The 16,954-nt window shown below is 40.6% G+C and overlaps 2 protein-coding genes across 8 annotated transcripts in view; both read right to left on the reverse strand.

The window, feature by feature from the left end:
* The window catches only part of HDAC8 (histone deacetylase 8), a 230,513-nt gene extending 225,808 nt beyond the window's left edge, over positions 1–4,705 (reverse strand). Inside the window, exons 1-3 of one of the 2 annotated variants that reach the window (XM_047764024.1) lie at positions 4,262–4,704; positions 3,666–3,718; positions 1,119–1,249 (exon numbers count right to left, since the gene is read on the reverse strand). In XM_047764024.1, the coding sequence (XP_047619980.1) occupies positions 1,119–1,249; positions 3,666–3,718; positions 4,262–4,486 (409 nt within the window). In that variant the 5' untranslated portion in view covers positions 4,487–4,704. Of the gene's footprint in view, positions 1–1,118; positions 1,250–3,665; positions 3,719–4,261 lie in introns of both variants that reach the window. The other variant, XM_047764025.1, reaches the window with a different exon arrangement.
* Positions 4,706–11,960: 7,255 nt separating this feature from the next.
* The window catches only part of PHKA1 (phosphorylase kinase regulatory subunit alpha 1), a 117,245-nt gene continuing 112,251 nt past the window's right edge, over positions 11,961–16,954 (reverse strand). For all 6 annotated transcript variants that reach the window (XM_047764054.1, XM_047764053.1, XM_047764052.1 and 3 more), the window contains 3 exons: positions 16,089–16,142; positions 14,035–14,235; positions 11,961–12,475 (listed from right to left, as the gene is read on the reverse strand). In XM_047764054.1, the coding sequence (XP_047620010.1) occupies positions 12,302–12,475; positions 14,035–14,235; positions 16,089–16,142 (429 nt within the window). In that variant the 3' untranslated portion in view covers positions 11,961–12,301. The remainder of the gene's footprint in view (positions 12,476–14,034; positions 14,236–16,088; positions 16,143–16,954) is intronic.

Raw genomic sequence — 16,954 nt, forward strand, 5'->3', positions numbered from 1 at the left:
TTACATCCCATGATTAACTGGTAATCTAGCATGTATATGGGCTTCCTGGGTTCTTTGAGCTACTCTAGCAAATTAATTAAATCCAAGGAGGGGGTCATGGGAAGTTCTAATTTATAATGAGTAGGTCATAAGAAGGTAACAACTTGGACTTGCGATTGGCATCCTGAGTTGGAGGGGTTGTTAGAGCCTCTAATTTGCAGCCTGCCAGTCAGAGCACAGGTAACAACTTGGGTATGCAACTAGTGTCTGATATGGAGGGCAGCCCTGTGGAACTGAGCACTTTACCTGTCGAATCTGATGCTGTCTCCTGGTAGATAGTGTCAGAACTGAATTGAATTATAGGACACCATGCTGGTGTCCTGAGTGTTGTTTGGTGTTGTGGGAGCAAATTCCCCTCTCCACACACTGGAATTGGGTCCAGTACGCTATTAGAAGGAATGGGTTGAGGTATAAAATCAACATACCCTACCAAAAAGCTACTGTGCCAACATCAGCTCCAAATGAGAAATAAACATCTTCAATATCGGGGAAGGAATTTTTCAGTGTTAGAGCTAGAAAGGCTAAACCTTCAAGATTAACTAGTCACATCCTATAGATGCAGAAACCGATGACTGAGCGGTGATACGTCTAATCAATGATAACACAAAGCCAGGTCTGGGATGCCCTGGTCTCTTAAGTCCCCACCCCCACCTCCAGTCCAGTGTTCTACTAAGTCATGCTGTTTCTCTAGACTATCTTATTGGCCACTTACGGTTTTTCAAAATACAGCTGTTTAATGAGAGCTAAGTTATCAAACTTAGCCAGAACATAAATCTGTACTCAACTGTCACAGGACAGTTAAATCAGCATACATCCAACTAGACCTGATCTGGGCACTGCCATTAGAGCCTGAGCAACTGAAAAGTTTTCCTCCGTTTGATCAACCATTCAGTTTTGCTCAACTATGGTTTGCTTGTTAAGGGAATGTGGTTAAACCAATAGTTTAATATTGTGGTTAAAACATTAGTTGTTAATTTAAAAGTATTAAAGACCATCATGCAAGTTATAAAAGATTAAGTAGTTATGATCCATAGATGAAGGTTGTCTATCTCCCATCACTGCTCAGTAAAGAACTTTACCTAGTCCATATTCTATGGAGTCTGGATGATCATCATCTCCTTCTTGGCTGACCTTCTGGAGATGCTGCAGATAGGCATCAGTATGGAAGGTGGCCATCTCTTCCATGGAGGCCACTTTGGGCTTCACTATCCTAATAACAGGGAATAAAGAGAGGTGAGTGAGTCAGATCCAGAGGACGCCAGAAGCTGGAAGCAGGAGCCAGCAGTCTGAGCAGAAAATACAACTCCCAATTTCTGGTTCCAGGGGGTTGAAGCGATAAACACATTCTGTTCCTCCACTGCACTACAGTCTTCATTTCTTCACATATACATGATGACCCCATTAAAAAGGGGTGAAGGATAGATATCTCCCTTGAGTATATAGGTAGGTTAAAAAAAGGGAGTAATTATATTTAAATTAAATAATCAGATATTGGACAAACTCTACTCTGTGAGCCACAACTTTCATTACAGAACCAGTAGAAAGAGATATTTTCCTTTGAATCAGTTCCTAACTGGGTCACACAATCCTTTCGATTATATTTTTACTTTAATAGGCAGCTGTACTGTCATGAATTTTGAAATTGGACTCAAGAGAACTGGGTTCCCATCCTAATTCTGTATTTACCAGCTCTATAACCTCAGATAAGTTGACTGTTCTGTAGCTCAGTTTCCTTATCTGTTAAGTGGGGAGATTTTATGGTACATATGCAAGGATTAAATGATAACATACAGGAAGATGCTTTGTGGATAACTATCATTATTATTAATATTAAAGGATAAAAAGTAGGCAAGCAGGAGTTCATGTTGTGGCTCAGCAGGTTAAGAACCTGACTAGTATCCATGATGATGCGGTTCAATCCCTGGCCTCACTCAGAGGGTTAAGGATCTGGCATTGCCATGAGCTGTGGTGTAGGTGCAGATGTGGCTCAGATTTGGCATTGCTGTGGCTGTGGCACAGGCCCGCAGCTACAGCTCCAATTTGACTCCTAGCCTGGGAACTTCCATATGCCACAAGTGCGGCCCTAAAAAAAGAAAAAACGGCCACCAAAAATGTCCCTCACATCTGCCTCTGAGAATAAGGAGAGAAGGTGCAAGCTGGTTGGAACTGGGCTTCACTCAGAAGCTCTCAACCAACTCCTCACAAGAAGTGACAGATAGGAGTGACAACACGGCTTAATCACCTCTAACTTCTAGCTGCCTCGTCCCCCTATCCTCTTTCTGACTCTACTACAGCTCACAAGCCCTAACCACTCAAAGCACCTGGGAGCTCGTTAGAAAGGCAGAACTTCAGCCTCCCCTCAGACCTATTGAATTAGAGTTTGTATTTTAACAAGGTGATTCACATGCACATTTAAATTGGAAGAGCATGACCTAGGCCACAGGGAGGCAGTAGTGATTTTTTTGTTTTTTGTTTTTTATGCTGAAAGGGAACATACCTCTGAGTTTCTTGTGAATTAATATGGCTATACAGGCTACTACCTTCATCAAGCAGGCTCAGCCTCAAAAATTAAATATACAGAGCCAGGATCCAAGGAGTCTTGCTTCTTTCTTCTTTGAGAAAATGTCTATGCCCTCATAGGCGACAACTCTGCCCATTAAGATAAAAATTTTAGTTTCTTGAACCATATTTCCCAAACCTAAGTGCTCCCTCTTCTAGTATCCTTCCTTCCTTAACAAATCCTTACTGAAATCCTCCCTACTTAGCAGCAAGGGAATTATAGACAGTTTTGCTTTGCTTTGATTTCTTCTTTGTCTTAAAGTAATTTTTTGAAATGTTAAGTAACTTTAATGGAAGGCATATAGCTTTTCTGTTTACCAAACATATGGGTTGAAATGGTTGAAAATTATTCATAAAGAAGGTACTTAATAAATGATTTGATTAACAATAGGATAAAATTTTAAAGTCTATTACATTACTTTCTGAGAGATAAATGAAGCATATCACACCAGCCAGCATAGACAGACACTCACCTAATGGTCAGAAAATGTCACAAGTGTCAGGGTTCTAATATTAACTCTGATAATGACAAACAGCAAGTTCATGTTTTTTAAAGAAGCCCTTAGCACTGTACTGAGTTCTGGCCTTGGTTCCAGTAATTTCCTTTGGTCTTAACTGTCTTCAGCTCATCATTAACATTTGGTAGTGGTGATGGTATGTCTAAAAGTCTTAAGTGGAACCCATACCTCAGATCTGGCTTAGGGAAAAACACCCCAAACCAGAACACCCTCAGCTGAAAATCTTTTATTCTATCATATAGGTTTTAGTACCCAAATGTACTCACCCCCAAACCTCCACAAAACACCTGTCCTCAGGATACTCTCCCTCCCAGCAATAAAGTCCTATATCTTAACTGCTTCTTGCACTTTTTTTTAGTTTTCTTAATTCTTTGATAGCTTTTATTAGATCACAGGTAGATTACAAATATTGCGAATCACCAAAAAATAAGAATGAAAAAAAAACTTTTTAAAAAGGACCATTCTCTCTCCCTAATTAGCCCCCCTGTGAAGCAGGAAGTGAAGGCTATGAACACCTAGATTCACGGTTCCATTCAAAGCATAACTTACCTCATTTGCTTATGCAGTGCATATGCCTCAATCAAGGAATGTACCATACTGGCCTAAAAACATCAGCAAAAAAGAAAAAAAAATAGCAAATAGTCTCTTAAAAGTTTAAGTCGGGAGAAATCCCATCATCTTCATTATCTTGAACAAAGGAACTAACTTTTAACGCCCTTTGCTTCTTTTTACTTAATAGTTACAAAGCACTTTAGACAATACAGATACAAAGTATCTAAACTGCTAAGGCCTTATCCGATTGATGGAACACTTTTCTCCTGCAGCTTCTTCTCTCCATTTCAGGGATTCCTGACAGTAAGGACACCATCCCCTCGGTGCCATCCCCTCCCCCACACCTCTACCCCCGCCCCCCCCCCCCCCCCCCCCCCCCCGCCACCTGTCCGTTGGACGCCCCTCTGCGGTCTCAGGAAACTCTCTAAGGGAACACTTCCCCCAACACCTGGTACAGCCGCCCAAATTTCTGCTGAAGATTTTCCCTAGTCCTATATCCTCTCCGCTTCCTAGTGTCCTCCCGTACACCGACCCCCTCCACCCTCCGCCAACAAACCGCCAAACCCATGGTCTTTCATCCCAACATTTCTTACCCGTTTCGGGACTTTGGCCAGGGAGTCGCACATGCTAACGTACTCGGGACTGTAAATGTAAACCGGGGGCAGCGACTGCCCACCGTTCGCTGGTTCCTCCGGCTCCTCCATCTTCCACTTACAGCCGTTTCGGAGCCACCGTCCGGATCCGGCTTTTTTCGGACTCAGCCCGGGCTCCGGTTCCTGCTCCTCTGATCGGCCGCAGCGGTGCTCCCTGGTCAACATTCCCTCCTATTCTTGAAATCGCCGGTGACACCGTCCCCGCTCCCCATCCAGTTGAAGGAATGCAGAGCCTTCTCAGACCAGAACCCCTTCATTTAGTGGCTGCAGTTCAAAAACTGGAGGTCGGTAGATAGAAAAGCCCAAATAGCTGCCAGTTAGGATCGATATTTTATGGCACAAATAAGCACGGTCAAAATTAACCATCCTTGTTGCCCTACGGGGCCATTTGAGATGAGGTCAGACCAGCTTCAGAGCATTCTGGGAGATGTAGTTTCAAGGGTTTTGAGTAGAGGAAGAGCCGGGCTAATTACTAAAATAGCCACGAATTTGAGTTTTAGTGCTTAAAAAAAAAAAAAAAAGTAGCCTCAACTCTTTACAAATTGTCTCAATATGCAAATACACCCATATAAATATTTAAAGACAGACCCAATGTGGCCACTAAGAGCCCACCCAACTACATCAGATGGGCTTTTTTTAGGTGAGGGACTAATTCATGGTACAAAGGTTTGAAAAGTTTACAGGTCAGCTCTGTGCCAAACTTAGTTCGATGCTTTTCATCATTAACAATCTATGTCCATATAAGAGTTAACAATCTCAACAATTTACTCTGGCAAAGCTGATAGTATTTTCCCAAGAGGTTGCCTGGTACTCTGTAAAATGCTTATTAGATCCCAATCAAGCAATGATGTCAAATTACTCCTCGAAAAATCACTCCTCGAAAATTCCCTCCCTCCTTTTGTCTCTGCAGTTATGCAAGGGTTAAGGAAATATTTTAGGTTTAGTATAAGGGTTCACATTAAAGAGCATCCTGAAGCAGTTTAGATTTACCACCAGTATTTCCAGGCTCCCCGGGGGCTGCTATGATCTGATGCAAACTAGCCAAAGCCAAGTCCCCAACTCTCACATCAACCTGAACTGACCTTACTAACACCTCTCAGATAACCCAATATCCTTACCTTCTTTAATATCTGGCTTACTTTTAAAATTTACTCTTGGAAATTCCCATTGTGGCTCAGTGGTAACGAGCCTGACTAGTATCCATGAGGACATGGCTTTGATCCCTGGCCTCGCTTAGTGGGTTAAGGTTCTGGCATTGCCCTGAGCTGTGGTGTAGGTTGAAGGTGCGGCTCGGATCCCATGTTGCTGTGGCTGTGGCACGGGCTGGCAGCTGCAGGCTCTTATTTGACCCCTAGCCTGAGAACATCCATATGCCACACATGCGGCCCTATAAAGCAAATAAATAAATAAATAATAAGTAAAAAAATAAAATTTTACTCTTTAAACATTTTTGAATATTACAATATGCATTTATTATGCATATGAAATATCTCATTTCATCCTTGCAACTGTCCTAGAAAGGAGGTTGTAATATGCCCATTTTATAGGTGTAGTTTAGAGAAAATAACTGTTCAAAGTCACACATTTACAACCGGAAAAGTAGGAATTCAAAACCCTGCCTGATGCTAAAGCTTTTGAGCATTCCCTTTACTATATAACCTTGATTCATTCAGGATGACTTTGTGTTAAATCTAACTTTGTTCATTCCTCCATTTAGCATGCTATCAATACTTAGGATTCTGGACTTTTTTTTTTTTTTCTCCTGAGATGTGTTATTTAGCTAGAATGTAAGCCCACATGCTGCTTTAATATTTTCCCATAGCAAATAACTCAAAGTTCTGCAATCATTCAATCATTTACCAAATTTTATCTGATATTAACTAAGTGTACAGTACAGCTGAGGATTCAATCCTCAAGATGAATTACAGTCTGTTCTCTGCTCTCAGGGAATTTGCATACTTGTAGAGTTGAGACAAATACACAAGAAGCCCTATGCAATGCAGAGTCAGGTAATAAATGTAGTATTCTTAGATTACTTAATAAATAGCATTAAGTACTTACTAACTGGTACTTAGTAAGTGGTAACTAGAGGGGTTTCTTATTCAGTGGCATCTGAGAAGGACCTAGCAGAGAGATAGGATTTTACTGGGTGAAAAAGGGAGCCGGGAGAGGGCATGTTGACTAGAATCAATGGCATAAGCAAAAACAAACAAACAAAAAGAACATTTCTAGTCTAGCTTAACTGAAGGGGCCGGTGTTTTGAATTCTAAGCTAAAGAAAATAGACCTCATCCTGTGGGAAATGGGGAGATATTGAACTAGAAATCTTAAAAGATTTCTACAGCAATAGTGTGTAGGGAAGATTGGTTATTGAAAGATTACAGGCAGTGAGAGTGCTGCGATGGTTCAGAAAGGAAGTAATAATAAGTTAAAGCAAGGTAGGGCCAATGGAAACAGAGAGGGAGAAACAAGGCACAGGGTAGGCTCAACAGGACTTCCTTACTTACAAGTACAAGGATACTGGTGAGAGAGGAGGCAGAGGAGAATCACTGAAAACTCAAAGTCTTTTGAAGAGAAGGCCAGTAGTATCAATATAAGAAAGAGGGAAATGAGGAGGAAGAACTCAGAGGGCAGGGAAGGTGCTTAACCCCTTTTATTTCCCCATGTAAAGAAGGGATACCAGAAGTCATAAGAGTGGCTGAGATACCCAAGGGAACATGGCTTTCTCCACTGTGATGTCTAATCATCATCTCTAACTTAACATTTTTAAACCAAACTCCTGATTTTCCTATCCAGGTTTTTCCTACCCCTTCCCCATCTTTTATGGCTCAGTAAAGATAGCAGCATCTACTCCATTGCCTAAGCCAGAAACCTGGGAGTTATTTGTATTCCCTCTTTTTCTCTCCCTCCTAAATCCAATTTCCATTGGTTTCACCTCCAAGCCTTAAACACACCCACTTCTTTCCTCTGCACTGCCACCACCCGGTCCCGGCACTGTCATCTCTCACTTGGACTTTCTGCAGTATCTAACTGGTTACTACTTCCATTCTTGCTGACTTACAATCCATTCTATTGTAGCTGCCAGAATGAGCTTCTACAAAATGTAAATCAGATCATGCCACTTTTAAAAACCTGCCTCATACCATGGTGAGAATCTCTGAGCTAGGAAGAAGAGAATAGCTTGAAGGAATGCCTGTTTGTGGGAGTTAGGAGAGAAGGATGTCCAAAAGGAGACAAAAAAAAGGAGTAGTTGGGTGAAAACTAGTACAGGTTCACAGAAATCAAGGGATGAGAGAGTTACAAGAAGGGGGAAGTGGTAACAATGTCATATATTGCAAAATGGTCAAAAACCCTTTTGCCATTAGGGGTTCACAAGTGCTCTATGAAAATCATGTGGCGTAGGGAGGAAACCAGATTGCAAGGGGTTAAGGAGTGAAACCAGTGCTGTCAAGTGTAGCTTACTTTTTGAAGAAATTTGATTGTGAAAGGAAGGAATTAGTTTATCAGCCTAGGGGGATGTCAGAGCCCAGAAATGACTTTTAGGAGAAGAGAGAAATGCACATGTTTACAGAGGGGAAGGAGTCTGTGGGGCTGTAGGAGGTGACTAAAAGGTGAGATCACAATAGGTTGGCAATATAAGGAGGAAATGGAACTTGTCCTGGGCTTTCATGGATAGGCAGTGGAAGGAAGAGGGCAAGATTCAGACTGGCCAATTGAGACTCCAAAACCTGGATTATAATTATTTGTTCTATGTGTTCTTTCAGTTCTAGCAACAGGTGGCTGAACCCTAGGCAGCATTGCTTCTAAATTGGAAACAGTGTGCTCATTTGACATACAATGTGGCAAGATGATTCAAGTGTGGAAAAAGATAAATTGTTGCACAAGGATCTGAAACGGGCTGCATATGCCTGCAGCAAATCCCACAGGGAGGCTGCACCCTTATTCTGATCAAGACAAGAGCACACACTATGCTATGGGTCCCAACCTCAACTTTCCACCATGCTTAGCCCATATGGTCCTTAACATCAGAAGAAAATCTTTCCCAAAGTGCTGAATTTGCAGTCAGAGGACTTGAGGTCTGAGGAAACAGGTTGAAACTTGGCTCCAAAATTTACTGGTGTGGTGACCCTGGAAAAGTTCCTTGACTCACTTTCCTTAGCCAATCTTGCTAAAGGTAGTTATTGAACCAGTAAGGTCAGGACATGCTGTGCTACTTCTTTTGATGATCTCCCCTGCCTTCACCTACTGGCAGAAGCAGGAAGAAGGGAAAACACATTAAGAAGGCATCACCCCTCTGGCCACCTTATTTGTGCATTGTGCTATGCCCACCTGATGCCTTAAATGTCCTGAACCAATTGACACTTTTTTTTTTACACCACCCCCCAACGTCTTTTCCTTGGAGAGTATGATTGTTGAGAATGTGAACTCTAGAGTCAGACTGCTTGGGCTCGGATCCCAGCTCTACCACTTACTGGGTGTTTAATCTTTGACAATTTGCTTATAATGCTCAGTGCCTCAGTTCCCCCATGTGTAAAATGGGAATGGCAACAGTATCCATCTCACATGGCAACTGTGTAGAATAAGATGCTCCATGCCAAGTGCCTGTATAACAAGGTCTGGCACTTGGCAAGCACTCAAATATTAATTATTATTTGTTTTTAAGAGCTACTATACCAAATATTCCTTAATTTTTTGGAAAGTCTCCCCCAACTGTTATCCTCTCCTGCATACCACTACTGCAAGAGTACTGTTACTGGTTTGATAATAGATCTTTGGCTTTTAGGCTTAGTCTTAAAAGAAATCAGACTTCTGCTAAATATAGGGTGAATATACCATCCAAACTGGGACGCTTTTGAGTGACAGAAAGTGCTATTAATAATTATGCCAGGACAAAAGGCATAAACGGGGACTGTCCTGGGCAAACCAAGACCTAAGGTCACTCAAGTTTAATAGGAAATGAAGACTAAATGTGGAAAACACTATATTTATCTTCACTGCATTAGTACTGGTACTAGGTATTTGGTAAGTGCAAAGGGGGACAAAAGAGAGTAAGAATAACTTTTGACCTATCAGCTGCATAAAATTCTCAGAATGAAGTAAAACCTAATTAACCAAAACCGAATTAACCAGGATGGGGCTTGTAGACTCTTCATCCTTGCTGGATAAACCCTCTCTTGTTACACAAAGGGCTAATGATTAGTAGAAACAAGATTCTGCTGAATATTTATAACACTTAGGTGAACAAAATGTTTTAGGTACTGTCCAGCAATGCACACAATTGTAATGCTGAGTAAAAAACAGTCTTATTCATTCATCAGAATAGTTTCCCTAAAGACATCAGTAAGCTTGTTTGAATTTAGTGAGCCTAGTTTGAGCAGGCAAGTAATTGGATGATAAAACTGCATTGCTTTACATGTATTATATAACATTATATAATGTGTAATATATAATTTATGTATTAATATTATTCTACTTTGACTCAACTAGTGAGCTTTTCAGAGTGTGTAAAACAGAGCCAAGAAATAAACTCCAAGCACAGAAACACATATAAAATTTTGTATATAGGTACCAGACATGATTTAATTGGAAATTCTAAGTTTTTATTCTATTTTCAAAACATGAGTGCTTAAAAAAAGTCCAATGTGTTTTTTAGTATCACATACTTCAAATGAACAAAATACAAATTGAGTTTTCTTAAAAGTTGCTTTAAAAGTGAAGTAGCACTATATGGGAAGCATAGTGATGGACAACTTAAACCCAGAGAAATGTAGCCATTAGCGTCATTCAGATAAATTTGTGCAGGAGGGAGTGGTGGCTTTTAACTGTGCTACTCCAGAAGTAATCCCCTAGGCTGGGGTACACTTGCAGCCAGTGTAAAGATAAAAAGTTTCAGAATAGGATGTACATTTTCTTTATATGTGACCAGAAAGTCATGCAATCAGAAAGCTACTTACTGTGTGTTTCCATTTCCTATAAGAGAGGTCTTGAAAGGTTGACCATCCTTTTTTTGTTTCTACTATCTCTTTTCTATCACCACACTATGCTCATTTATTCAGGTGTACTCATAAGATTGCCACTGGTTCTGTAACAATTATTTAGAGAGTTCCCCACCCCCATTCTTGGAGAAAAACCTGAAAACATCTGAAGGAAAATAGGGGATTACAGTAGGAAGTTATTTCAGTGCAAATGGGGAAATTAGTAGATTTATGATTTACACATATTGAGAGAAGCAATTTTCTATGGATTGAATGTGTCCATCCAAAATTCATAACTGAAGCCTTAATCCCCAATGTGATGGTATCTGGAGATGGGCACCTTTGGAAGATGATAGAGTCCCCATGGAAGGATTAGTGCCCTTATAAAAAGAGGAAGAGACCAGAGCTCACTCTCTCTATGCTCTGTGAGGATATAGCAAGAAGACAGCCATCTGCAAACCAGGAAGAAGGCCCTCCCCAGACACTGAATTTGCTGGTACTTTGATCTTGCACCTCCCAGCTTCACAACTGTTAGAAAAAAATGTTTGATGATTAAACCACCCTGTCTATGGTATTTTGTTTCAGTGGTCTTGAACTAAGAATGTTAGAAAAAACATTCTTCAGTAGCTACCTAAACATGAGAGTAGGGAAGAGGACTTAAGGATTCCTCCACTATCCTTTGTGTGTCAGCCTGAGGCCACAGCCACACCCCTCTCCCCCACACAACACTCATATTTACATACTTAGTTTGTCAAATGTAGATAAAGATAGATATACAGACATTTCAAAACTACTTACATTCAGAAAAATTCCCACGTATGCTTAGATACACATACAAATGCAGGTGTTTACAAGAGACAGCTATATGCCCACAGATATCAAGACATACATAGATATGAACACTACAATAAGGAAGTAAAAATGTAAGTGAAAGATTTTAAAAGTAGGAGGGCAGGAAGTTGAGGGGTGGATGCTATAGATAGCGAGTATGTGAGTGAGACAGAGACCAGTGAGCTGCTCAGTAAAGCAGCTGTAGACGGCGGGCTGGATTCCTGTTTGCCAAAGACAGAGGCTTTGAGTCTTCTCTGTGTTGTGTGTTGGCCCACTCTTTGGAGGCAAGGATTAGTGCACAAGGCTCTATTCAGGGTACTAACCCATCTATGATTCCCTCTCTGCTCTTTCTGTGTAAGACTGCACCCAGGCCTTTTCTCCTTTTCCCCCTTCCTCTCTGGAATTGGGCTCATGGCTCCATTTCTCTGGATTACTCTGCATTTACTGCTACAAATACATCATTGAGTACCAGAAATCTTCTTAAAATGTGATTTCAAGTGTTAATACTGAAATCCTTAAATATACACACTGCACTTGCAATTTTTTTGTTGATAGTTCACGAAAGGAGAGTAGGAATTATGTGTGCAGATACAAAGAAGGCAAAAGCAGAGAGAGTAATTCTACAGAAAGGAGTTCATCACTTAGTGTGAGGCCACCTTTAAGTAAAGAAGAAAGCTATGATCTGGTACTCTCTTTCCTCAAAAAAAGGCACTTAGAATGGACATTTCCAATATATAGCAGCATAAAATCTAAGAATTCAGGGTTTGCTCACTTGAAATAATGTCCCGAAGTACCCACTACTTGTTCACACCATGAAACAACACATAAGAAAAATCAAACTTTAGGAATAAGTTATTATTAACACCTGCTCCCCAAATAGGAGTTAGAAAACTAAGTCTGTAACAGATCTAGAGAATAAAAACACATGCAAACTTTTATGAACCTTGAAAGAATGAAGGCCCACAATGAAGGGCCTGGGTGAGCAGATGCCTCCAGGCAGAGGTTCACATCTTCCAAAGCAGTTAATTTATCAGAAAAGGTTGCTCTTCTTGGGAGGGATGGATTGGAAAGGGGCAGGGTGGGAGTGATCAGGCCATCACATTTGAGTTCCATGCACAATCAACGAGGCAGGAACCAGCTGTCAAAAGGCTCCCAGCAGGCAGGGCCTCGAGGCCTCACTGCATGGCACAGATGCTGTGGGGCAGGAACTCCTGCACGTAGGTGGCGGCTGCCTTGGAGAGGTAGGTCATGGTGCCAAACCTGCCACTGGGTGCACTGTCATACAGAAGAGTACAGATGCCAGACGCAGGATCCTTTGCCAACATGATATCATCTGCACCGAGGGTTTTCTGTTTGGTTTTTAAGGGTGGGAGAACACAGGGGAAAGGAAAAATTACTAATCCTACTAATTAAAGTCCTAATTAGAATAACTCAGAGCCTCCTCCCCATCACCAACTAATTGGATCTCAGGCTGTTGAGCCAGGAAGGGATCAGGTTTATGCACAGAATGGTAAATATGAGTTTCTGCACATATGTTTTTCATTAGCTCCCCAAATCACATGAAATTATTTTTAAATTATTAATTACTTGGAATTTTGGAAAAGTAATTAAATAAGTTGTGCCTGTTAACAGCCAAATGTTAAAACCCTAGAGGGACTTTGGTCTGAACCCTTCTAGTACTACTGATTTCAGCATGTATTATTTTATCTTGCATGTGATCATTATTTCTTTCTAAGTTGACTCAATTCAAATTGACTGCAAGCTTTCCAAGCTAGAGTCTATGCCTACAAGGGATCACATTTTCTGATACATGGACTAAGAGCAATCAGAATATTTAAAATTAGGACTGTCCTAGAAAATCCTTGACGAGTCCTAGAAAAACTTTTAATTTCTTTTGCATTCCCCCACAGTCCCTAATATAATGCTACTAATATGCTTTGGAGACTGTTCTATTGACAACAATGTATGTCCCTCACTTTATGTGTTCCTACTCCTAACCCAGGAAACATTTGGAAAGCTCTCAATAAATAGTTTGCATTTGTAAAATGTGGTTAATTTCCTGAAATAACATTTATTAAGAAAATTAGAAAATGTAGAATTAAAAGTTTCACTTTAGGAGTTCCCGTTGTGGCGCAGTGGTTGACGAATCCGACTAGGAACCATGGGGTTGCGGGTTCGGTCCCTGCCCTTGCTCAGTGGGTTAGGGATCTGGCGTTGCCGTGAGCTGTGGTGTAGGTTGCAGACACGGCTCGGATCCCGCGTTTCTGTGGCTCTGGCGTAGGCCAGTGGCTGCAGCTCCGATTCGACCCCTAGCCTGGGAACCTCCATGTGCCGTGGGTGCGGCCCAAGAAATAGCAACAACAACAACAACAAAAAGACAAAAAAAAAAAAGTTTCACTTTAATGTTTTCCTATAGGTAACTAAGAAAAGCAAAAACCAAACCAGGAGTTCCTGTTGTGGCGCAGTGGTTAACGAATCCAACTAGGAACCATGAGGTTGCGGGTTTGGTCCCTGCCCTTGCTCAGTGGGTTAGGGATCTGGCGTTGCCGTGAGCTGTGGTGTAGGTTGCAGACGCGGCTCGGATCCTGCGTTGCTATGGCTCTGGCGTAGGCTGGTGGCTACAGCTCTGATTCGACCCCTAGCTTGAAATATGACAAAAAGCATAAAAGCATCCTGAGTTCCAGGCAACTTTACCAACTAAAGGAACCATGAAACACATGGTTAAAAGACAGAGGCCATCTTATAGCCTACTTTGTTTACAAATAGAGCTCAGAGCCTCTACAGAGGGGCTAGAAAAGAGCTATGTGGAAAAGGGCACATGAAAGTGACCTTGGCTTCTTGAAGAGTTCTGAATGAAGTCAGATTAATATCAGACATTTTTCTTTGAGAAAACAACAGGTTTGCCTACCTGTTCTTGAAGGAACAAGTCATTGGCAATATGCACTATCTTTTCCACAGCAATGATGCTTCCAATACTATGAATTTCAATGTCTGCCATCATGGTGAGGACAAGGATGGCTTCAACCAGAAGCTGGCGGTACTCTGGCTGAGGAACGCGATTCAGGACAGACTCCACATGAACAGAGAATTTAATCTCGCCTGGAGTCATCTGTGATAGAGAAAAAGAAAATCACTTCCTAAGAGTCCATCAGGCAGGAGGCATCAATTACTTGTTTTCTGAAAAGTTGAAAAAAAAAAACAGGTAAAAAGAGCACTACTTCAGATTCCTTCAAAGTAACTGAGTGAGTAAATAGGTTCAGTCTTTTTGGAGGCAATATGGCAAGCATAATAAGAGTCATAAAAGTATCAATAACCTCTAACCCATAATCCTCCTTCTGAAAGTTCATCCTAAGGAAATAATTCCAGAGAGGAGAAAAACTCTATGTGCAAGAATATTTTATAGCAGCATTAGTTACAAGTATAAAACTAGAAGTAACCTAAACATGGGAATGGTTGTGTAATTAATGCCATATCATGGTATAGAAACTTCATTAATTTTTATAGAATCATGAAAAAGGATAAATATGATGACAATGAATAAAGGAAAAATCTAAGTAGAAACTAAAATTGCATATACATGCTGATGAGAATTACATAAAACATTTATATACTGTTAGATTAAAAAGGGCGTGAAGAAATATAAAGTTATTTTAGGGTAAAGAGGATTGAGGACTACTTTTTTGTAAAACTATATTAAGTATATACTTCAGGGTAGCAACGTAGATTTAGAGTCTAAAGACCTGGTTTCAAGTCCTGTCTTTGTCAGTTACTAAATCTATGACCTTGGGACAACTTTCTTTAAATGTGTATGCTTATCTGTGAACTGGAAACTACAATCCTTTTCTTAGCTATCTCACGTAGTTGTGCTGAAGATCAAATTAAAGAATGTATAAAGCTGTTTTGAAGACTCTTAAAGGTACACTCAGTTATGTATTATTATTAATTCTGTTAACATTTAAATCTTGCCTAAAGGCAGAGAAAAGACCAAAAGAAGACACAGTGTTCTTTACTAGAGAAAAGGCTTCTAGGCAGGAGTGGAGCCCTGAAGTGCAGCATTAGCTTTTTCTACCCATCCCTCCAGCCATGATCTGCAACAACTTCAGCGTTTTTGAGAATTTTCTACCGAGTCTCACTATTCCTAGCTTGCTAATTCTAGCTCCTTTGTCGATTTTGTATAAAAGCTATTTCTTTATAGTTTCAGTGTAACTGGGCAAAAAGCAAAATATAAAAGCACTTCCTAATCTATGTCAGTGGTTCACAGCAATGTTTTCCAACCATGGTTATATATCAGAATTATTCTACGGAATTTTTTGTTGTTGTTGTTTTAGGCTGTACATGCAGCATATAGAGGTTTCCAGGCTAGGGGTCTAATCAGAGCTATAGCCATTGGCCGACACCTTAGCCAGAGCTATTCAGGATCTGAGCCATGTCTACAACCTGTGCCACAGCTCATGGCAACGCTGGATCCTTACCCCACTGAGCAAGGCTAGGGATTGAACCCGCATCCTCATGGATACTAGATGGGTTTGTTACCACTGAGCCACGATGGGAACTCTGGATTTTTTTTTTTTTTTTTTTAGCAGATGCTCAGGCCCCATCCCTGGAGATTCTCATCCACTAAATTGGAAATGGGAGCTCAGGTTCCTGTGACATGTAGTGGAGCTATGGACCATTGGTTTATGATCACTGGTTTATATCTACAAGCATCCTACTAGGGAAAGGTAGGGATGAACAAGAGGGAGACGTAAGAAGTCATTCATTCATTCATTCTTAGATTTCTTTCTCATCTGCACTTTCCAACTCTGGCAATACTCACATAAATCAGACAAAATCCTATCTTCAAATGAATTTCATAATCAGTTGATTTATAAAAACACAGATTTGTTATTTTGAAAGTGATCACTGAAAATACTTTAACCAGACAAGCTATCAATCATATAAATGTGAAAGACAGAACCTTACCTCTCTAGTGGTTGAAGAAGGAAGAACAAAACCTTCCACAGAAAGTCCATGACACTGCAAAACACCAAAAATATGTCATGAAGGATATGCTAACTGGCAGACTTAGAAATACTAAATGTCTTCTTACAAAGTGTGCCCCACAGGGTAGATGTTGAATAATCACAGGCCAGTGAAAGGCCACATAGAAGCAGAGTTGGATTACAGGGGACATAAGGCTCATCTTCTACTTAGGGGAGTGGAAGGGTTGGGAAGATCTACCTTCTGGGATAGACTAGTCCCAAAGATTCAGAGACTACCTGGGAGGATACCATGGTAGGTCCCAGAGCCCTCACAAATAGGCTTTTAGAATGATTTTTAGGCTAAAGAAAAAAAAATCAAGTTATGCATTTATCAGACATGCACAGTTACTACATTTTTTGGTTAAGCATCCCCCATCAGCACTCCTGATCTCCCCACCTTGCACAACTTTATAGTATTTGTCATCTTTCAACGTTCTGTGTAATTCACTTATAAATTATGTTTTATGTATTGTTTATCTCTCCCTAGTAGAATGTAGGTTCCATAAAGACAGAGACTGCTGTCTGTTTTATTTTCTGTTGAACTGCTGTGAGCACCTAGGACATTGCCTAGTCCACAGTGGATGCTTAAGGATTACTATATGAATAAATGATATTTTATCTTCCCCCTCACCAGCAATTCAATTATTAAAAAGCAATGGGGATTAATGACTTGCCATTTTAGACTTTAAATAAAACATCTTATATTAAACCACAGATAAAGATTCCAATCCAAAAGGCTTATTGACTCCACTGGACACATCCATCCCATGTTCCACATGCCAAATAACAATCTTTGTAAAGAGACCA

Source organism: Phacochoerus africanus, chromosome X, assembly GCF_016906955.1.
Source record: "Phacochoerus africanus isolate WHEZ1 chromosome X, ROS_Pafr_v1, whole genome shotgun sequence".
NCBI lineage: Eukaryota > Metazoa > Chordata > Mammalia > Artiodactyla > Suidae > Phacochoerus > Phacochoerus africanus.